This window comes from Drosophila obscura, unplaced genomic scaffold (assembly GCF_018151105.1).
Source record: "Drosophila obscura isolate BZ-5 IFL unplaced genomic scaffold, ASM1815110v1 contig_25, whole genome shotgun sequence".
Taxonomy (NCBI): Eukaryota; Metazoa; Arthropoda; class Insecta; order Diptera; family Drosophilidae; genus Drosophila; species Drosophila obscura.
Genome location: NW_024542812.1, coordinates 1,321,031 through 1,342,859, shown reverse-complemented (window position 1 = coordinate 1,342,859; position 21,829 = coordinate 1,321,031). Strand labels below are relative to the sequence as shown.

At 46.1% G+C, this 21,829-nt stretch overlaps 3 protein-coding genes and 1 long non-coding RNA gene across 8 annotated transcripts; all 4 read left to right on the top strand.

Moving 5' to 3' along the window:
- Nucleotides 1-3,932: 3,932 nt before the first annotated feature.
- On the top strand, nucleotides 3,933-5,265 carry LOC121404610. 3 transcript variants are annotated; one of them, XR_005968096.1, is made up of 4 exons: nucleotides 3,933-4,005; nucleotides 4,220-4,543; nucleotides 4,614-4,698; nucleotides 5,246-5,265. It is a non-coding gene; the product is annotated as an uncharacterized LOC121404610 (long non-coding RNA). The 3 variants fall into 3 exon arrangements; XR_005968095.1 differs by lacking the exon at nucleotides 5,246-5,265 and adding an exon at nucleotides 4,771-4,809; XR_005968097.1 differs by lacking the exons at nucleotides 3,933-4,005; nucleotides 5,246-5,265 and adding exons at nucleotides 4,053-4,145; nucleotides 4,771-4,809.
- Nucleotides 5,266-5,291: 26 nt separating this feature from the next.
- LOC111075607 (protein 5NUC) lies at nucleotides 5,292-7,863 on the top strand. Its single transcript, XM_022368983.2, is given in 7 exon segments — nucleotides 5,292-5,955; nucleotides 6,023-6,158; nucleotides 6,211-6,467; nucleotides 6,530-6,806; nucleotides 6,868-7,171; nucleotides 7,236-7,489; nucleotides 7,491-7,863. Coding segments are annotated over 7 exon segments (1,728 nt in total). The 5' UTR covers nucleotides 5,292-5,755; the 3' UTR covers nucleotides 7,791-7,863.
- A 5,691-nt stretch (nucleotides 7,864-13,554) lies between these two features.
- LOC111075605 (serine-aspartate repeat-containing protein I) lies at nucleotides 13,555-19,937 on the top strand. Of its 3 annotated transcripts, none has more exons than XM_022368980.2 (4): nucleotides 13,555-14,132; nucleotides 16,532-16,907; nucleotides 17,020-17,169; nucleotides 18,566-19,937. In XM_022368980.2, the coding sequence occupies exons 1-4, from the start codon at nucleotides 14,081-14,083 to the stop codon at nucleotides 19,515-19,517; spliced, it is 1,530 nt and encodes a 509-aa protein (XP_022224672.2). In that variant the 5' UTR covers nucleotides 13,555-14,080; the 3' UTR covers nucleotides 19,518-19,937. The 3 variants fall into 3 exon arrangements, with proteins under 3 accessions (XP_022224672.2, XP_022224670.2, XP_022224673.2); XM_022368978.2 differs by having other exon boundaries at nucleotides 13,556-14,132; nucleotides 17,017-17,169; XM_022368981.2 differs by lacking the exons at nucleotides 13,555-14,132; nucleotides 16,532-16,907; nucleotides 17,020-17,169 and adding an exon at nucleotides 17,176-17,733.
- A 1,186-nt stretch (nucleotides 19,938-21,123) lies between these two features.
- On the top strand, nucleotides 21,124-21,825 carry LOC111075606. The gene is made up of 3 exons (XM_041594302.1): nucleotides 21,124-21,144; nucleotides 21,278-21,553; nucleotides 21,618-21,825. Exons 2-3 carry the CDS (start codon nucleotides 21,458-21,460, stop codon nucleotides 21,756-21,758), a joined length of 237 nt encoding a protein of 78 aa, XP_041450236.1. The 5' UTR covers nucleotides 21,124-21,144; nucleotides 21,278-21,457; the 3' UTR covers nucleotides 21,759-21,825.
- Nucleotides 21,826-21,829: the final 4 nt, after the last annotated feature.

The window sequence follows — 21,829 nt, the reverse complement described above, 5'->3', positions numbered from 1 at the left end:
AATCGCGAAAATATTATGGACTTTGCCGATTATCTTGTTAGACATTACGAAATATAAGGATAACTTTGTTACGTGTAAAATTTTAGCAAAGTGCATACTCTGTTTGATAATAATCTCACATCAGGGAAGGCTGTCGAAATATTGAATCAATGATACCTATTTTAACTCCTTGCATCCAATTTTCTAAGTACATTATAGAACTGTTTAAAATTTCTAACCGATATTTATTTCGGTTCATTTAGTTCGCTTAAGTTTTTCGATAATTAGGCTTAGTTCATTTGTTTAGGAAAGTTTTAGGTGGCCAGAGTATCCTGCTTTTGTTCTAATTGGTTACTCGCTTGGAAGTGCTCGGAAAAGACCATACTGCCGGCTGCAGTTCTGTTTAGGCCTGCCATCTTTATATACTTTGGCTTCTTCTAAACATTGTGTTTTTTGGTAGTGTCAGCCAACATCGTCTGTATATGTCCTCATAGTTTTCAGCTTCATCAAAAAGTTTTTTAGGATACATGTCCACTATCTCTCTTTTGCCGACCTGGCCTAGTGTGTCCAAGCATTTGAAGAAATTGGGGTTTCCTCAGTGCCCGGTAGCCAATGGTAATAATGCAATAAAATATGTACCGAATATATACATAAACACAAATCAAACCTTCCTGTTTCATCACTTTATTCTTAGCGGGTTAGTGGATGTCCTTGACCATGACCAGGCCCTCCCTTCCATGTTTGATCCCGTTTTATGTGGTGCGTGCTCCGTGAATTTTCTAGGGGTTCTCCTGTCTTATCTCTCTATCTTCCCACCCTCTGTCACTGTCTACATCTTCGTAATTATCTCCATTTCTCTTTGTGAAATTATGGTTTATTTCATTATCGAAAAATCCTACTTATACGTTTAGAACATCCCAGATGGATGGTACTAACTGGAATTGGAACGACAAAATGGACTACATCCAAAAATATGTGGATCTAGTCCCCAGCTGTCGAAAAGGCTATCTTTTATCGAAATACCCAAATATAATTTTTTTATACTGCAAAAATAAGTTAATTTACCAACAATTTTAACCGAACTCTAATTCGTTCTATAATTTTTTTATTACCTTTTTTTTCTTTTTAGTGCCATTTATTTTGTACTTCATTTTTGTGCTATCTCTTAATGTGTTCGAATAAAACGTGTCATCTTTGTTAGAGTATTATTTTGATAATCCGTATCGCGAAATATTATGGACTTTGCCGATTTCTTTCAGAATATTAGCAAATATAAAAATTTCGTTAGTGTCAAATTTTAGCAAAGTGCAAACTCTGATATATAGTAATCTCACATCAGAGATGCCTGTGAAATCAAAAATATTGAATCAATGATACCTATTTTAACTCCTTGCATTCCATTTTTTCTAAGAATTCTAGGAATCTGTTTAAAATTTCTAACCGTTATTTATTTCTTCATTCAGTTCGCTTAATTTTTCGATAATTAGGCTTAGTTCATTCGTTTGGACACTATGAGTGGCCAGATTATCTATTTTTTGTTCTAATTTATTCCTATTCTCTTGATCGAATGCGCCGAATAAGTATTCATATGCTGTTCCTACAGTATTGTTTAGGCCTATCTTACTAAGAATGGCTATCTTCAGTTCATTTATTTTCGTATTGAGTTTATTTACTAGATATTCGATGTACATATGTATATGTTGTCCTCAAATTCTTTAGTCTTATCTAAAAGTTTTTTAGATATTTCTTCTGTTTTCGTTACATTTATTATTTCGTAATGATACAAAAAGTTTATGGGTAGTTCGATTGTTGCTGTATCAAACATAAAATATGCGTTTCGGGACTGACTGGTTTATTTCACAGTTTTGTCTACTTGATGAAAAAGTCATGACGTAATGAAGATGATGATTTTTATTAGGTTGCGGTTGATTGTTCCCATCATTTCTTTTAGTAGGCGAAGACTGCCGTTTAATTTTGTGAAGTAAAGTTGTCGTAGTAGGATGTTGAAGGGTGTATGATTCTTGAATTTGTCGTTTAATGCTGTTTTCGATTCGTGCTATATATTGGGCTGGATTACTTGGGACTCACTTTTGACCAAATCGTTATGGGATTACTCTGATCACCAGCAATCTAGTCGCTTAGATTTGCTTGCAATATATCAGTACCGGAACATAAATGTTAGTTACGCGAATACAGGCTGTGCCAATAATAATTCAAAGTCTCTATGTTATGTTCTAAAAAAAAGGATTTTTATAAAACAAAACTTATTATTAAACTGTGGCTATGAATATAAATTCCTCGACTCAACTTTAGAAAGTCTCGAACGAAACTAATTTATTCTTCTCGAGCTTTGGATCGCTGACCCTTCGTTGGGAAGCTTATCTTCGAATGATTTTGGCTTCGGGTGAAGTTTTTTCTTCGGTTCTGAGCTGTGATGGGTTTTCTGCCATTTGAGCGGTGGAAAGTGGAGGCAGAAAATGAGAGAAATTAGATCGAAAAAAGAGAGCAACGAAATACAAAGAGAAACAAGAAAAAACGAGAAATTAAAAAAACCAGCGACCTTCTGTTGATTTCTGTTCGCCTGGTATCCTAGATTTGATCACATGAGTCTGTAAATAAAATTTGGTTGCTCTAGCTTTTATAGTGTCTGAGAACTAGGCGCTTATCAAGACGGACAGACAGACAGACAGACAGACATGGCTATATCGACTCGGCTTTTGATGCTGATCATGAATATATATACTTTATGTGGTCGGAAACGTTTCTTTATCTGCGTTACACACATTCACTTTTACCACAAATAAAATATACCCCTTAACTGTTTTTGAGTACGGGAATAAAAACCAATTTCGGTTCAAGCTGCCAAAAATTGTAGAACCCACACAAGCATAGTATGTGAGAATACATGGCACATACACATTTACGTAAACTGAAATCTCAGCTAAATCAGCTAAATCTCAGCTAATCTCAGGCAGCTAAAAATTATTCTATGCATACAATCATATATTTTTGAGTGTTACACGTACACAACACATACATGCTTGCTACCAGTCGGCTCGTGTCACGTCATTAGCCGAACACTGTCGGTCCCAGTGCCAAACGCCGTCGGTCCCAGAGCCGAAGACCTGGGAACGTACGCTGAAAACTCAGCTGATACACGTTCGTTGTATGAACTGGCATATCTATATACTGTATGGTTAGTGCTCAAAGTCAAGTAAAACTAAAACAAGAGAGCAGCAGGAGCAAATCAGTTGACAGCTTTATCAAAGTTGCAAAAGCATCAAAAGAATCAAGTTCAAATCAAATATTCAGTCAAAACTCGCATATCTGTTTTTGCCATTTGAATGCGGACTGTCGGCCCGTGTGTAAAGTTTGTAAAATAAGGAAAAAATAAAAATAAAATAAAAAATTCGAGAAAATTTGTATGCATCAAAACAAGTCTTAATTGTAAAAGGAAAAAAATAGATGACTAATTGATGCATTGACATGAAGTTGACATTATTACCAATGTAATTGAGCTTGTGCCCTTTTTATAAATAATTTTATTTAAAAAGGGCCTGAAAATTGGATCTGAAAAAATTTGCCTGCCTGAATATACCATCACAACGGTCAAATATACTGAAATATACCGCAAATATACCGATATGCCAGAGTGCACCATCACTAACCATACAGTATATAGATGTGGCCAGTTCATACAACGAAAGTGTATCAGCTGAGTTTTCAGCGTACGTTCCCAGGTCTTCGGCTCTGGGACCGATGGAGCTGAGCTCACCTGTCGCAACATAAATGAGGAATGGGCAGAGTGGGTGGGGGTGGGAAATAAATACAATATATAAAAAAAAATAATATTAATTGTTTGATTCATTTGAAACCAAACCACTTTTACCACTATTTTATCCATATAATCGACCATACGAATATCATGGCAATATATCGTATCACATTTGACACGATACTTCGATACACGATACACCTCCTCTCTAAAACTAGCGCGACTATTGAACACAAAAAAACCTGAAAATGGTATGTGAAATTCTAAAAATTATTTGAAAACAAAGTTTCAAGTGTGTTTCAATAACGTGCATTAAAAACGGCTTGTTCGCAAATGTATTTTGAGTTTAAATAGAGCGCAACAGAAAATGATGTGGGGCCTGCGTCAACGTGTGCGTGCGCGCCCTTATAGATTTGCAATGTTTATTTTCAATTTCTATGAATTTAATTATGATTCTATTGCCAGGATGCTAACAAAGAGAATGCCTATAAGGATGCCGCCTGTCATCGCTGCGGCGATTCTGGTGCTGATGCCGGTAAAGAAGAAACTCGGATTCTGAGGAAGTAAAAGAGCCCAAACACTTCGATGCTGATAGTGATATAAGTCTATCCACGAAGCGCAATCGCGGAGCAATATCTGGCAAGCCCGGCAGTAGATACCTTGGCTGGACGGGGACGTGGAGCAGCTGCGCGAAACGCAAAGTTTCCAACAGCGATGAGGATGATGACATTTCCGAAGATGAGAAGTGGAGAAGAGGAACTGTCGGAATTTGGCAGCGACCAAAGTGAGGTAAGCATTAAAACGGACATCGAGAACGGATCAAAAGAGCGGGAAAGATAATCACATCTCCAACTTGCAGGATGTACGCCCCAAAAAGAGTAGGAAGCCCACAAGGCCTGCGAGTAATAGCAAAGCTAATAAAAAGTCATCACCAGTTGGAGAGGGTACCTCACACAAGTACCATTTGAGCCGATTAGTTATTTTTAAGCCTGCCTTGGTTTCTCCTGGGTTTACAGCGAATGGTCGACCGACAAAATATAAAAAAAGAACCATCCTACCACGACTATTTAACCACAAATGGGGCCCCATGTATTACCTTTTCAAATCATTTACCATCATTGAATGGAAAGATAAGCACCTGAAAACGGAAATACATATTTTAAATCGACCAAGGCATATTAATGAAATGAAAGAGAATCTGTCGAAAGCTATGTATTGTGTGTAACAGTATATTTTATATACGAGTATCCTCGTAAATTTCTGGTCAGATATTTAATTTGTACAATTTAAATGGAGCTGATGATTCGATGATTTAAGGTTATCAGGCTTAAACTGAATTTTTTAAATATATCTTGCATATTATTGGCTGTATATGTTGCATATTTACGTCATGACTTGTCGGACAAGTAAGAGGTAATAATGTAACTTTTCCATCCTGATATTTTATTTTAACGAGTGGCTAGCGCAATTAAAATTAGTTTATACTTACAGCGTTAGGATAAAGCATGAAATAAAAAATATCTAAACACGCTTCCATGGAAAGATAGCCAAGCCCAGCAGCTTGTGGCCGGTCTTCGGCACCCCCAACAAGGACAGAGTTCCACCCACGGAGCCTCGCTGATTGGGTACCATGGAGACGCTTCCGACAACCAACCTGTCGTCATCGCGCCGCTGTTTGACACGTGTCCGACGCTGGAGAAGGGACCTCTTCGACAGTCTATTGAGGATCTGGCCGCCTCTCTGAAGTTTCCCCTTACAAAGCGGAGTCCAGGAAATATATTGTAGCTATAAGTTTAATATTTATATATGTATAAGATACTGTCTAAGTACTGGTAGGGTTATTGTAATAGTATCCACTCTTTTTTATTGTCGCCCCCTAATGGAGTTTCCTCCTAAGAACGGAGGAACGAAGAAATAACCCAGCCCACCCAGCCTATAGAAATCGGAGTAAGCAGAGCCTTCTTTTGTTTTCCTTTCAATCTACGAAACATCTGTTGTGGAATGCTGAGGCCGGCTGTGCAGTGGATCGTGGCTGTGCTTCTGATTCTGCTGGGGCGAGGCTGCGCAATCAAGTTCACACTGCTGCACACGAACGACATGCACTCCTGGTTCGATCCGCAGTCGGAGATCGGTGGAAAGTGCCTGGCTGGAGACGATGAGGAGGGACACTGCTTCGGGGGTTTTGGTCGCGTGGCCACTGCGTGAGTGGACAGAGAGTGAGGAGACCGATGGCCAGCGAACTGATTGGAGTCTCTGTTTAATTTTCAGCGTCTCAGAGGCCAGAAAGGGAGGCACGGTGATCTACTTGAATGGCGGAGACACGTTCCAGGGCACGCCCTGGTACACGGTCTACAAGGGGAAAATGGTGGCCCAGCTGATGAACATGCTGGCCCCCGATGCCATGGTAGGGAATACGGGATGATATCCTAGCTACTACTAATGCATACTACTCACAGGCGCTGGGTAACCACGAGTTCGATGATGGCGTCGAGGGTCTCGTCTCCTTTCTGGAGCTGGTCAAGTTTCCTGTGGTGGCCTGCAATCTGGATCTGCAGCGGGTGCCCAAGCTACAGGCGTCAAAGCAGCTGGTTAGATCCACAATCATCACCAAGCAGTTTACGAAGATCGGGGTTGTGGGCTATATACGGCCCGACACCAAGGACCGTGTCCAGCCCAATGATGTGGTGTTCGGCGACGAGATACCCGCCATTAAGTTGAGGATTCTGGCAGTCGAATGCATCATTCCGTGGGCTAACTCTTTCCATCTGGTTACAGCGCGGAGACAACGAAGCTACTGGATCAAGGGGCTACCATCATCATTGCTCTGGGCCACGCCGGATTCGAAAGGGACAAGGAGATAGCCAGGGACTGTCCGGATGTGGACATCGTCGTGGGCGGCCAATCGCACACGTTCCTCTACACGGGCAAGCCCCCGGGCAAGGAGCTGCCCGAGGAACCCTATCCCACCATCGTCTTCAAGCCGGATGGCATCAAGGTGCTGGTGCTGCAGGCATATGCCTTCACCAAATATCTGGGCTGGATCGATCTGGAGGTAACTCTCAAAAGAGAACCTTTAATTGGCCCTAAAATGCTCCATTCAATTCCGTCGGCAGTTCGACAACGGCGGCAACATGTTGAGCTTCAGGGGCAATCCCATGCTTCTCGACAATTCGGTCCATCCCCGGCGCGATGTCCAGGAGCTGTTGGACAGAAAGCGGAAGGTAATCGACGACATGGAACGGCACGTGGTAGGCACTACCATGGTGTACCTGAACGGGGATCGGGCCAGCTGCAGCTTGGGCGAGTGCAACTTTGGCAACTTCATCGCGGACAGCCTGGTCTATGCCCGAGTGCTGGAGCAGACGGGTCCGAGGAAATCCTGGACAGACGCAGCCATAGGGTTGATTAATTCCGGAGGTAGGGCACAGATCCTCGACAGATCCTAATGTGAAAGCTACCCATATAAAGACTATCCCACTAGGAATCCGTGCCTCGATTAATCCGGGCCCGACGGGGGCCATCACGGAGGCGGACGTGATGACCGTGCTGCCGTTCGACAGCGACCTGTACTACACCCGCATCAGTGGCAATCACCTAATGAAGGCCCTGGAGCACTCTGCCGATCAGCGAGACACGGAGTCGGGCGCGGGCTATCTACAGGTGTCCGGACTGCATCTCAAGTTCAACTACAACCGCACCAAGGGGCAGCGCATCTCGTCGATACGCGCCCGGTGCAACCAACTGCCAGATACCCTTCTACGAGGCGGTCGACAGGGAAAAGTACTACGGTGTGATTGTGTCCTCCTTCCTCCTGTCTGGCGGCGACGGGCACAACTTTGTGGATCCCGATCGTCCGGAGTTCGCAAAGCTGCTAATGAACGATCGCGAGGCTCTGATCAGATACCTCCAGGAGCACAAGATCGTCTATCCGGAGCGCGAGGAGCGCATCATCAGTCTGGAGAGGAAAGCGTCCTGCTCCAGCAGGATTCTGGCGAGGCTTTCACTCCTTTCCATACTCTTATATGCTCACGTATAAGATACCCTACCCCACAATCTGCTTCTATGTCTTCTATTTCTTCTGCTGCTCACATTATCATTAGCATTCGCCTTGGCCTTCTGTTTTTTGCCAATTACTTACGTAATCTCTTGGGGGGACAGTGCTGAGCATTGACCTCTCCCGTATGCGCATATTTTCCAGATCAGTGCTCAACTTCTTGTGACTGATCTGACGCTGGTACTCAAGTTCATAATTCCAGGTGCTACCAGCATGACTGCGATGGAGAGTAGAGTCTCCACTCCATCTGTCGCTCCCTGTAATTGACTACCAAATGAATGCTACTTATCTGTATCTGCGGCTGCGACTGTGCCTCTGTCTCTGTTTCTGTCTCTGTCTCTGTTTGTGTCTCTGTCGCTGCTCTATGTTCGTTCTCGGCTGTCTTCTGCTAGTGCTAAGCACTATTAAATTCCCCATGGTTAGGCTTTTCATGAGAAGTTCACGCTCAGCCCCGAACTGAACCGAACCGAAGAGCATAGCACAGAACTGACGGACCCCGCCGACCTCTGCCCACATAATAGTCATCAAGCTCGTGTTGCTTCCCCTTGCGCCATAGAGAACGCCTCTGCCCCTGGCTTTGGCCTCAATGCGGCTACTGGCGGCGTGTTCAAGCTCCAACCCCCCAACTCCCGTCCCAGTCTCAGTCCCAGTCCCAGTCCAAGCTGCTGTCGTGAGAAACACACACACACACACCCCCATCCGTATCCACATCCGCATCCACATCCACATCCACATTCATGACTCCTCCTCGATCTGCAGCTCTGTCTGACTCCGACTTGGTCGTAGGCGACATAAACACAATCTGCTGTCGACGTTTGGCTACAAAACTAGGTGGTACTGAGGAGGAGCTGCAGCTGGAGCAGGAGCCGAGGCAGGAGCCGAAGCTGATGCTGATGCTTCCCCCCATGGAGATTGGCATGGTACGAGTGTGTAATTATGTAGCCTCGACTGGGTCTAGGGCCTGGCCTGTCCCTAGCCTGCCGCGTGCGGACATCGGTCAAGTGCATAGCCGGGCATTTCTGCACGGCACTTGGAGTTGGAGTTGGGCCATGCCATTCAGCTATCAGTCATTCGGTTAGTCATGGTTCGGAGGGGTTCTTGAACCCACCCACACCCACACACCCAGCCGCGATCCCGCATGATGTTGGCCATGGCAGTGGCATTTCAATTTCGCAAATGAACTCCCCCCCACCCCTCCAGCACCGCCGGATCCGACTAGGAGTTGGCTATAATCTTGACTCTTTTGTCTGGTCTGCCAGCCAACTCTGCATGCCAACTTCCGTCTTTCTTCAATTTCTATTTTGATTCCCTTCATTAAGAATGCTTCTTCGTTTCCTGCTTGGCCTGGCCTGGCCTGGCCCCACACACCACCCCCGCACCGCACCACACCGCACCGCTCCTTTGCCTCCGCAAGCCCCTCTAAACGTTTAAGTCTAATGGCCATATTAGCGACATGGGAAGAACGCCAGCTCAAAGTTTATTGGCCATTTGTGTGGAGTACACTGAGACAATATTCGTACAGTGTTCAGTTATCAATAACAGCCTCGTGCCAAATGATAACTGTGCGGGGAGGGAGCATGTATTAGTCAATAGTTCAGTGGCAGGCGCTAAGTTATAGTTATAGATATTTCTTTATATTATTGCAGGACTTTCCCTCAGTGCAGTACCCTTGGGTATTACTCGTATCAGTATCTACCATCTGGCATCTGGCATTTTGTTCTATATCGAATTGAGACATGAGAAACGTTATGTGGAAGCGGATCAGACATGGGTCAATGAGTTGCGCGACTCACAAATTAGTTGAAATCAACCGATTCCACTCTTTCCGCACTCTTTCCGCACTCGTCCCCAACCACATCCCCTTGTATCCCATTCAAAGTGATTTTCGTGTTGATGCGGTTAGTGGCATTGCTGTTGTTCTCCTAGTCGTGAGTTTTTTGCCCAGTTCGCCAGAAACGTTGAATTGGCTTCACCTTTTGACATGGAATCTGAAATGACGTGAAGCAGCCAAAGGAAGAGCTCAGCTCAACCAGAAGATACTCGAACTTGCATAGACATCATCCACCACCAGATTCACCCCCCTCCAATGTCGTCCCCAATTCCATCTCTCTTCCTCCCCTCTACCCTCCACCCTCTACTCTCTCTCTCTTTGATCGTCCCCTCGTCTTTGATTGCCAGTTAGCCAGGCTCAGGCTCAGGCTCAGCCTTAGCCATAGCCTCCACTGCAGCCTCATCCAATGGCCAAATGCTCATTTGGTTTCGTTTCTCGTGTCTTTTTTTTTGCTCTGCGATCGAAATTATTTACCGTTGATATGGTTATGGTCAAGGCAATATAAGAGGAACAGAAAGAGGAACAAAGCCAATGCCTTGGCAGTGGGATCCCACTGAGAATATGCCCACAGATTGGAGGTCTAATGTAAAGTACTGCCTGGTACTAGATGTTCCAAATACATACATGTAGGTTTATGGTGGGGGTTTGTTTGGGGGTGACCCTGTTTCCACCCGGCGGGGGGGTACCTCTATGACTCCTCCACCCCGCGATTGAAAAGAAAACGTTGCCATTCATTTGTGCATATTTTAATAAGTTTATTGGACTGGCATGAATTTATTCATGAACGGAGATGTTCCAAACGGAACGAAACAGAACGGATCGAAGGAGTTTGGTCTAGGGTCCTGCATCGGTTTGCAGATCATGTTCCAGCGATTTTGTGGGCTTGGCCCTCACGACAGTTTGATATGTGTAACCCCCGATGCAAATGCTGATGACCTTCGTCTTCGTACCACCAAGGACAAGTACGAGTATTATGCCTGGAATAGGAATACGAATAGGATTGGCTCTCCAGAGAAGAGAAGAGCTTTATGAGAGCTCTTCTAATTAGAACCCAGGCAAGTGGAAAGTTTGTGATGTGATGTCTGGCTCAGATGGGTATCTGGATGTCATTTCTCATGCCAGATACCCAATTCATATTAATCCTTTGATCTGAGGCGGAAAATGTGTGTATTAGTTGGTAGCTGCTGGGCTCTTGGCTCATGGCTTTCGTTGCTCTCCATCTCCATCTTCGTCATAGTCTTCATCTTCATCTTCGTCTTTGTCTGCTGCTTATCTTCCTTCTTCTGCTTTTTCTGGGATAGATGCCATGTCCATGTCGTCATCATCATCATCATGACGCTAAAATGGATGAGGATGAGAACACGCAGGAGTAGGAGGGGCAGAGCAGAGCAGAGCAGAGCAGCAGGCAACACAGTTCTTGCGTCTGTTGCCAAAGTCCGTTGGCAAGCAGCCAAACCCGAGGATTTCTACCAAAAGGCGAATTAAATTCCTCAATATCTTGGGCCTGGTTTATTTTTAGACCAAACAAGAAGAGCAAAGCAACGCGCAAACTAGCAATGAAATAAACCAAAGGGGAAAGAACGAGAGATGAAGAGTGGTAGTAGAGGCGACAGCAGTGCAGACCAACGGCATGGCATGGTGAAGGCGTACAAGAAGAGGAGGAGTAGGAGGAGTAGGAGGACGAGGACAACAACAACGATGCCAGGCACACACAAATGGTGAAGATCAGAAGATCAACCAGCGCAAAGCGGCAAAGAAACAGAAACAGCAACAGCCGCAGCCACAACAACAGCAGCAACAGCAACAGCAACAAGTATATATATGGATGAATGCTGTTAAAGGCGAAGGCCATCCAAAGAAACTCCTATCCTCCAGAGCTGCCCCCAGCCCCCAGCCCCCGCCACAGCAACACTAAATCCAGATTGCAAGGAGTCAAACTAGCATCCGCGACGGTCACATTAAGCCGCCTCTATGCGTTGTCGACAGGCGTCAGCGTCAGCGTCGGCGTCGGCCCGGCGGCAGATGTTTCACCCAGGAACACATCGCACGATCCGATCCGCGAAGGGCGTCCGAAGAGCAGCGCCCGAAATCTCAGTGCGTTGTACTTACGATAGAATTTTTGATTGCAATAAGCACGCACAGAGCAGAGTCGCCTCCAAGCAGCCCTACCTAGGTCCGGTCCGGTCCGGTCTGGTCTGGTCTGGTCCGGCACCACCCAATCTCGAACACTGCCAGGCACTGGCATTGGCATTGGCATTGGCACTGGCATCGGATCGTCGCGAACTGGGAAATTGCGGGCAATTCATTTCCCATGACTCTTAATCACCTGGCCATTATTATATTTACTCGTACTCGTATATAATTATACCCTACACCCGTCGATTTCAGTGTCGAAAGGGATTAACCATTGATAAAGCCAAATAGCAGTGCGGAGGAGAAATAACTCAAAGCGATAACTCGATATTACTCGATGGAACAGAAGCAATCAAACTCTAAAGTTCTGCTGCGTAGCTTTTCCAATTTGTTAGATCATTTTCTGTAGACTATTCATTAGCTTTCCACTTAAGCCTACCCATATTAATAATCATTAAACCAAATGTTTATCCTTCTCTAATTGCTTGGGTTAATTAGAAAGTTTGTGATGCCATCCGAAACAGAGAGAATGAGATGACTTAGAAAAGAACTTATGTATAATTATGCATGCGGACATTTATCATATTTTTTTTTTTTGGTAGAACGAAGAGGTGCTGTGCAGAGAGAGAGAGAGAGAGATGAAGAGTGAGTGTAAGTTCGTGCTTGGCGGCAGGCACCCGCAGAAATATTGTCAAAATGCAAAGGAGAAGATCATTATTACATTTCACGCTTTCAGCCAAGATCACAGAAATGAAAACTATTAAAAATGCGAGAACAACAACACAGGAAACGAACACTAGCTCTGGGAGAGGGGCGAAGCTTTTGATACCCTCGCAGATGAACGATCAGCAGCTTGCGGGCATCAAAATTTAGTTAGATATTTCGATTGTAAATCGGAGGAAAGCTATATTGATTGTGTGATCCAGAAGCTGTATTAATATATATAGGCTAACAAACATCTGATCGGAATCTAAATACCCTTCGAAGGAAGGGTATACCAAAAACTGAGACCACAACGTACCAAATTAATGGAAATGGAACCACATTGCGTTGGGCCGGTAAGGGCGCGGAGCAAGGGCAAGAGGGGACAAACGTGCAGCGGCAGCAGCAGCAGCAGCAACAGAACCCTACCCTATACAGGTAAGAGCAGGCCAGAGAGCAGTGGGACCAGCAGAAAGAGCCAAAAACCAAAGCGACGTTGTGGGAGAAAGAATAAAACTAACAATGGACTGCGACGGCGACGCAGTCTTCGGTTCTGGCTTTGGCTCCGAATCCGAATCTGACTCCGACGACTCTCGACTCCCCCCATTGGAATGAAATGATGACGGCGACGTGCAGCAGCAGCAGACCATAATACATACATATACATACATATGTATGCATGGGTGCGCGAGTGTGGTGTGTATGTGTGTATGCGCGGGTATTACCTTTACCTGTACCTTTACCTTTGCCTTTGCTTTATTGCGTTCTTTGTCTAGCACACACTGGCCCTGCCACTGCCACTGCCACTGACTCTGACTTCCAAGCAACAGGAAGAGCGCACGCACACAATGGGACACCTTTCCAATCACATCCATGAAATGAGCAAACAGAACTCCGTTTCGGTTTTCGGCTAAACTCTTTTCGCCTCTTTCTTCCATTCTTTCCACTATTTTCTTTTGGAATTCTTTGGTGCTGGCTTGGTGGTTCATTCATGTGCGAGCCCGTCGTCCACAAATTTCCTTTTTAAGCTAACTAACCAGAGCTCTCGACGACATTTGCAATCGCGTACTTGGCCAGACCAGAACAACTAGCTTCAGATCATCGAACATCGAGTCCTCAACAAAAGTTTCCTAAATCTGTCCAAGGATTACTCACGAAGAAGTCGCTTCTGCTTCTGCTTCTGCCTCTCCATCTGTATCCCTGTGTACGTGTGTCTTGTGTTTCGTCTCCCTCGCCTTACCTTCGGTTCGGGCGCGCACTGGAATAGGAAACTGGAACTGGAATTGGAATTGGTAGTATTGGTATTGCTTGAGCTGGAGTTCTGGAAGCAGCTAGCCTCTTCTTCGTTCGCTTCTTCGCTTTCTTGGCGGACATTCGCGGCTGCGTGATATTGCCCGGATCAACCCAGCGATCAGTCGAAGACGAAGACTTGCAGTGAACGCGTCGTGTACCTAGTGCTAACCTCCTCGAACGCGCGTCTACCAACTTCCAATCCATTCGCTCTTGCATTCAGCTCAGCTCGTTAGATCGTCGTCAGTTACAGCCTACAGCCGAGTACAGATTGTACTCTGAACTCACTGCACCGCCACCCGATACCAAGTAAAAGATGGCCAAAATCATTTTATTCTGTGTGCTGAGCCTTTTGGCATGCGCTGCAGGTTAGTACAAGTTTAATATATAAATACGGAATAAGTTTCTCATTGGGAAAGTCCCTTTAATTATATTTAAAAGACTTGGTTTCAAAAATTAATATAATACTCACGAATTAGTACCAAAGGACCAGTGAAAATTTCTTAAATTTCCCCAATGTTTTCCTGTTCTATTGCTATTGAATTGAATTTCCTCCAGTTAGCAATTAACCAAAAGCGTGGTTCCAAACCACTGCACAAAATGATGATATAGCCAAGTGCTTGAAAAAAAAAAGTGGAAGAACTAGAAACTGGCCCCGGACGAATGGATAATGGATTCCCATCATTATATCTGAATCAGAGTCTTCGGCCATTAAGTCTGTTCGGTGTTTTTGCATCAATTTTGTTCCTTCGTTCCGCTCTTTTCTCATCGATTACCTGAAGCTGAATTGCACTGTTCCGTTCCCGTTCCCGTTCCCGTTTGGGACCCCAGCAGGAGCCAGAGCTCTTTGTTTTTTTTTTTAATATCAATTTTGTTCTGCTTATCCCAGTCGCCATGTCCATTATAATGATTTGCCTGCTAACTGGCCGGAGGGATGCTAGGTGCCAACAAATAACTAGACTTAGCATCGGTCCCGCTGCTCGGACAGCGGGACAGGGGGGAGGCCTGGGTCCGGGCCCGGGGTATCCTCCAGCATCAACATCAGCATCAAAGTCTGGGGCAAACACTAGCATTGACTTTGACTGCGTCATTAGAGACGTGCTAGATTCGCGATCTATCTAGGAGTATCTATCGCTGGCCGAACGTAATTACCTTCCGAAATTATAGTGCTCGAAAATAGCACGGTTGCAGGGGGGAATCTGAGCGAAATGCTGTCCAATTATTGGGTTACTCGATCCCCAGTCCCAGTCCCGGTCCCGGTCCCGATTCGAGTTCACGTTCAGAGTCAGAGTCAGTGTCAAATTAACTGCAATTGGATGGGGTTCGGATGGTAGAGGAGTGGAGTGGAGTCGAGTGCTGAGACAGAGGCTTCCTTCTCGTTATCTTCCATGGAGATGTTGTTGGTTCTTTCTGTTTACCACGAATCCAATCCAAGCGAAGATTGCGATCTAGTTGGATTCATTTGGGGGAATTAATTCTCGAGTTAAGTTGGATCGGATCCCTCTCGTAGATTTGAGTTGAGGGAATAAATTGATCAATTAAAATGAAATTTGAGAATTGCTTTTGCTTCTGCCCAGGCAGATTGGAATTCTTATTGGTTGGTTCTCTTAAGAGATTGAAATCTCAGCTGCTCAGATGCATAATAAATCCGCTCGACTGCTGTCAGTCTTCCCATGCTTCCCATTCATAAATCTCCCCTCGGATCGCCCGACGTCTGCGTTCTTTCGGAGGGAAGACTTTGTGACTTGGCTTCGTGTGTGTCTTGCATTTAAATCGCCGGAAATAATTTCATATACAAACAGATAGACACACACACAGATACGTGTATTGACGTGCGAGTGAGTGCACAAACATTGGAACCGAACCCTGTCTATCTATACGTTTCCTATGGATGGCCATGTACCCTTTTCCCTTGGCTATATCCATCCGCGACAAGTGCCATAAATAGGCAAGTGCCTGGAGGTGCCTTCAAAGTATTTGTGTTTATTTTTCGAAACACGAAACACACACACACACACACACACAGATGACTGTTTAGCACGCTCTGAGAGGGCTAAGATCTTTTACCTGTTGGGAGCGGCCAGAGCAACCTCCACTGTCATCTTGCACCCAGAGCTGGGCAATGAAAGCAGAGAGCAGAGCAATTCTCGGGTCAGCGATTAAATAAGAGTCTAGTCTCTCCCTTACATTCTTTCATGCGTGTTTTTACCGCTTCGGGCTGACCAGAGCAGACCAGAGCAGAGCAGCCACCACCAGCTAATTAATGTCATCAGCACCTTGATTCCCCATCAGATTTTGAGTGTGTAATTAGCTGCTAGAGGCACAACTCCGGGTCAGAGACCGCATAAATGCTCCTGGTCATCATTATCATCATGAGTCATGATTCATGTGTCCAAAGTTCGGCGTTTGTTCTTCTTTTTATAGAGGCAATAGCCGACCGCTTTTGGTAATCCTATTTAATGATATTTGTCTTTTGGCTTTGTTCTGTTTGTGGCTCTGTTTCTGTTTCTGTTTCTGGCTCTTGCTTTTGGCTTTTTGCTTTTGGCTTCTGGCTTCTGGCTATTACGCATGCGATGTCCGAATTTGAAACCGTTACAACAATTATTTCGGTTACGCGTTGCGATTTCATAGGTGTTGTTTCGGTATTCAGAGCGGCATCTCCGGATGGGGTTTGGGGTTTGGGGTTCGGGGTCTTGGGGATTTTGGGGTTCGTTCACCTGCAGAAACCACAACTAATTGTTTGCGCTTCTGCTCTTCCGGGGATTAGGTCAACGCATTACGACAATCCATTTGGATGGAGTGCAGTACTTCATCAGCCGGATGAATCCCTATTCGCCGGAACTGAACTACTTCCTGGCCTACCAGTACTGCCGCTCCCTGGGCCTGCAGCTGGCCTCGTTCGAGACGAAGGAGAAGGCCGAATCGATGACCACGTATTTGAAGAATGCCGGCTACGGCAACTACGATTTCTGGACATCCGGAAATCGCCTGGGCACGGGCATGTTCCTATGGATGAGCACCGGTTTACCGTTCAATGCCACCTTTGACTTCTTCGAGAACTCGGCGGACGCCATCCAGGCCGGCCTCCTCGATCCCGTCGATCACAACAGCAACACCTCGCCCCAGCGCACCGCCCGCGACAGGTAAGTACTCCAGGAAGATCCCCAGCCTCCCTGCCCGGCCCCCAGTATGTATCTCCACTTACATCGCTCTCTCTCTGCGTTTCCGTTCCCATTCCATATCGAACTATAGCAGCAGTGGCGCCGAGAAGGGATGCGTGATCCTGAAGCAGCCCACGCTCAAGTGGATGCCCGAGGACTGCTCGGCCGTCAAGGACTTCATTTGCGAGCAGACCCGCTGCTACTACTACAACTACGGCAGCATCCCGGTCTCGTCTGCGCAGGGGTAAGGACACTAGACCACGGCCAGCCACTAAGCGAAAAGAAAAGGCGCGAATAAGATCAAGCGAGAATTGTGAGAAGAGAGGAAAGAGCAAAGAGAGTAACGAAGTGAAGAGAGAAGAGAGAAGAGAGAAGAGAAGAGGAGCAGTGAAGAACGAACCATATTCATAATGCAATAAACAAATTATTATACTATAATTAAAGTTAATTCATTCGCTATACGAACGGCCCGCCAGCGGCGACTAAACAAATCTCCCTAATTAAGTAAAATCGAGCACACAAACACACACACACACACACACAGCCACACCTACACCTACACACATATATATTTATATAGATACGATCGCAATCGAGAGATAAACGCAAGGATAACCTGATTAAATGAAAGTTAATTTAGTTGACCACAAACACACACACACACACACACACACACTACAGAACACCCACACACACACAAAGAGAGAGAGAGACAGAGTGCGAATCTAAATGTGATTCCGATTCCCAGTCCGAACAAAAGATATTTGCCAAAAGAAAACAAAACAAAAAAACTGAAACTGAAATATAGGTGAGCTAAACCCCAAATCGTTACAAAAATCTACCATAAATCTACACACACACATGCACGCAGGCAGACACACACACACACATAGATACATATTGTATGTGCATGTGTGTGTGTGTGTGTGCCTGCGTGTCAATCTATGCATACATCTAAAGACTAAAGACTAATGCGAAGCTCTTAGCTAACTTCTTACTAACGCACCCGTCCAAAAAACAAAAAAAACAAAACAAAACAAAACGTTCGAGATGTCAGAGATTTCAAAATCTATCAAAATTCTTTGTAGACGCCAATGCGATAACCGAACCACGTAAATTAATGCAATCTGAGCCAAAAATATACGAGATTAATCTCAGTTCCGTTTCTTATTTGAAACTTTCATACGACAAATACAATACAAATAAATCCACATTTCTATCTGAATTTATTTCTCATAAACTTCAAAGATTGCATTAACTTTTCATCCGTTCGATTCCATATGAGCGCCAAAAGAATTTCGCATAAGATCTGCTCGATAAGATCACTTACAGAGATCTCAAATGAAATGAAACTCCTCTACGTAATAATTTGTTTGGTGGTTTGGGGCTTAGCTTCCTTATAGATTATGTTCTCGCTCTCGTTGCTGTTGCTGTTGTTGTTGTTGTTGTCGTTGTGGTTGTCATGATGATTTGTGTTCAACTAACTAACTTTAGTATAAGCAGCTTACAGCTCGAACTTTCGCACTAACCACGCCCAAACGTACCGAACCTCTACGCCTCTGTGAAGCAAGCAAAACTCAACTGGCAACTGATTCTCCTCTGCTCTTTTCTTCCCTCTCCACGAACGCTGTGCCACACAGACGTCCCATCACCTCGACCACGCCCAGACCGCCTGCCGCACTGATGCATCTGCATGACGGCACCACCACCACGCCCCTGCCCCTGCTCATGTCCACCACCGGAGGGCTGTACACGGCCGCCAAGGCCAAGTCGTCGCCAGCAATTGCCCAGCGCGTGGCAGAGGAGGCCAGCTCGCCGTCGTTCCACTCCTTCAAGCTGAACCAAGATCGCTCGCTGACCGACAAGGATGCCATTGACGTGGAGGTGGACGACCAGGACACAGACATGGATGCCGATGAGGAGCCCGAGGTGCACGGGCTCGAGGGCGTGCACGAGGGCGAGAGCGAGAGCGATGGAGATGTGGATGTCGACGATCATGCCGGGGTCATTATCGCCGATGAATTCGGTCAGCATGCCCGCGAGCTGGTCGGCGATGGAGAGGCCGATGACATCAAGGAGCACGTCTTCCCGCTGCACGACAACGAGCTGCACCACGAGATGCACTCCATTGAAGAGGTTCAGCAGCAGCTGCAGCACCACGATGAGGATGCGGATGCCGCACCAGCCGCAGCCGCAGCCGCACCCGCCGCCCCCGCTGCCGCCGAGGAGAGTGTCAGCGCTGAGCACGAGGCGGAGGATGACGGCGACAGTGAAGACGGCGACTCGGAGGCCGAATCCCAGGCACCTGAACAGGCCAGTGAGGCGCTGCCGAGCTCCACAGAGTCGCCGGTAGCCGCTGCCGCCGCCATCGAGGAGCGCATCAAGCAGATTGCCCAGGACTTCCAGAAGATGGCCAGCTCGCAGGAGATACAGACCCCGTCCAGGGAGGAGATGACGCCCCAGCAGTCGCTCTCGCTGAACGACCTGATACGCACCCTGCGCCCCAACGTGCAGCAGATCATACCCCAGATCGATTCCGACTACTCGAACTCCATGCGGGTCCGTGGCAAGACCCTGGTGTCCAATAACTAGGCCTCCACTGGCATCCACTAGCCTAAGTTGTGTGTGTTTGGGTCTGGGGCCTACCTGGGACTGCGGGCCTACCCACCCACTGCGGGATTGGGTTCCACTGAGGAACGAGCATTTTCAAGAGCCGGCCGGATAACGTCCGAAAATGTCGCTTCTCTCTGCGGACCCATCCCGCAGCTCAGCCCGGGCCGGTCCGAGGGCCCCTCTAGAAATTTCCGATCCACACTGATCATTCCACTAGCATATATCGCGCAACAAGAGAGATTACAGGAGCTAAGACACTATTCTACTATATTTAAATACGATACGATACGATACGATACAATATTGTATGCTTTAATTGTATGACAACCACCACAAAAAAAAAACAACAAAAACAAAAAGGAAACTCTTGATTTAATAAAAACTACCGAGTAAAACGAACAAACTGTCGACAATCAAATGAAGGATGGGGGGAATTAATGGCTGAGTGTGGGATGAGTACTCGTACTCTATAGAACTGGATAGCTGGAGGATTATTATAATATCTCTCACAAGCAGATGAAATCTCTCGCAGAGTTACTGTGAAATGAGCCAATAAAACTGTTACGAGTGTCAGTAAACCTCTTAGAAGATGATTCTAATCTCGTTTACTCGTTCACCAGCATAGCACATCGTTGCATATCCATTCATATTGCAGAGACAGATTCGACGCAGCAGACGGGCTCTGGGGACTTGTCTTGGCCATGAACAAATCATAAAGAAGCGCAGGGAGGGGGATTTGTGAGGGGAATGGGCATTTATTTGGCTTAGTTGAAAAGAAGATGAAAGCCAATAATCGTAAATTAACTGCTAAGGCTCTAAAAACTGAAGTATGTTTGGGGTTTTTCTTTTATTGCAGGCCCAGAGGCTGTCCAGCAAGAACAAATAAATTCGTTGGCAGGCTTACATCACTTGGTTTGGTTTGGTTTGGTTTGGTTTGGGGGATGGCATCGTGGCATCGTGGTCGCTGTCGCGGTCGTGGTCTGGTCTGTTCTCTCCCTTCGTCTGTCCAGTCGATGTCTGTGTCTGCATTCAAATCTGCAAATCATCTTTCTTAATTTAAAGAGGATTTCGAGACGGAGACAAAGACGGAACGCAGACGCATCAAGTTTTATGTGTGTCGGTGTCGTTCAACAATTGGATGAAGATGGAGTTGGGGCGGGCCGGGCCAGCAGCGACTGTGGACACAACACATTAACCAGAAGATCCCCAAAGGTACGAGAGTGTAAGCCTACCGTGCCCCCCGCCCCTGCTCCATGCCCACCTGCTGCTGCTGCTGCTGCTCCATCTTCATCTTCAGCTTCAGCTCCACCTTCGCGCTGACGCTGACGCTGACGCAGACGCAGATGAGAGTGACTTCGTTTGAAGTTCTGTTTTGTTGACTGATGTTGTTGTTCTTCTGCTGAAAGTGGTTAATGAAAGAAGCACACACACACACACACACACACAGGCATGCATACACGTATAAGGTATATATGTGAAGGCAACCTTGAAATGTATAGCAGAGTCCAACGAACGAATATAAAACAACAGAAAAAAAAAAGCAAGAAGGAAGGTTCTGTGCTGTGGCTCAAGAACTCAAGAGGAGCCTGCCTTGGGCAACAGAACAGTAAGTAACTGCTAACAACTGGCAGGGAAGACGAATCTCTGGAGAATCTCCTTGGCGGCGGCAGGCTGCATCCGTGATAACGAACGAAAGCAAAAGTGCGCTCATGTACCCCCATATCGGGCGTTATTTATAGCTCCGCGCAACGTGCACTGCACCTGATCGCAGGCCAGATGATTCAGTTGCACACACGGAAGTGTACAGAGGAATTGCCCAAAACAAATGAGAGAAATTATATAAAGGAATCGCTGGGCCATCCAGAATCATTGCAAGCCAAACAATTGCATTGACAGGACAACTCCCAACCCGCCACAAAATGAAATTCGCTCTGATCCTCACATTCCTCGCTGCCCTGGCCCTCGCGCTGGCCCTGCCCCAGGTGGGACATGGCTCCATCAATGGACCCAGTGGTGTAAGTATAAACTCTGACCCGACCACACTTGGCGCACATGTTGGCTAATCTTTCGGACATTCAGCGCTTTGCCATGACCCGGGACTGGGCCTCGCCGCCAGTGGATCTTCGGAAGCCCATCGTTTTCCTGCGAGAAGCCACGCCCATTCACGAAGAGCCCCAGGAGTCACGTTCCGTGCAGACACGACGACGCCCCAAAGCCTGAGTTCCCGAGTTCCTATAGCCATATAGCCCTATAGCCCTATAGAATGTGTTGCTAGAATTAATAAATAAATT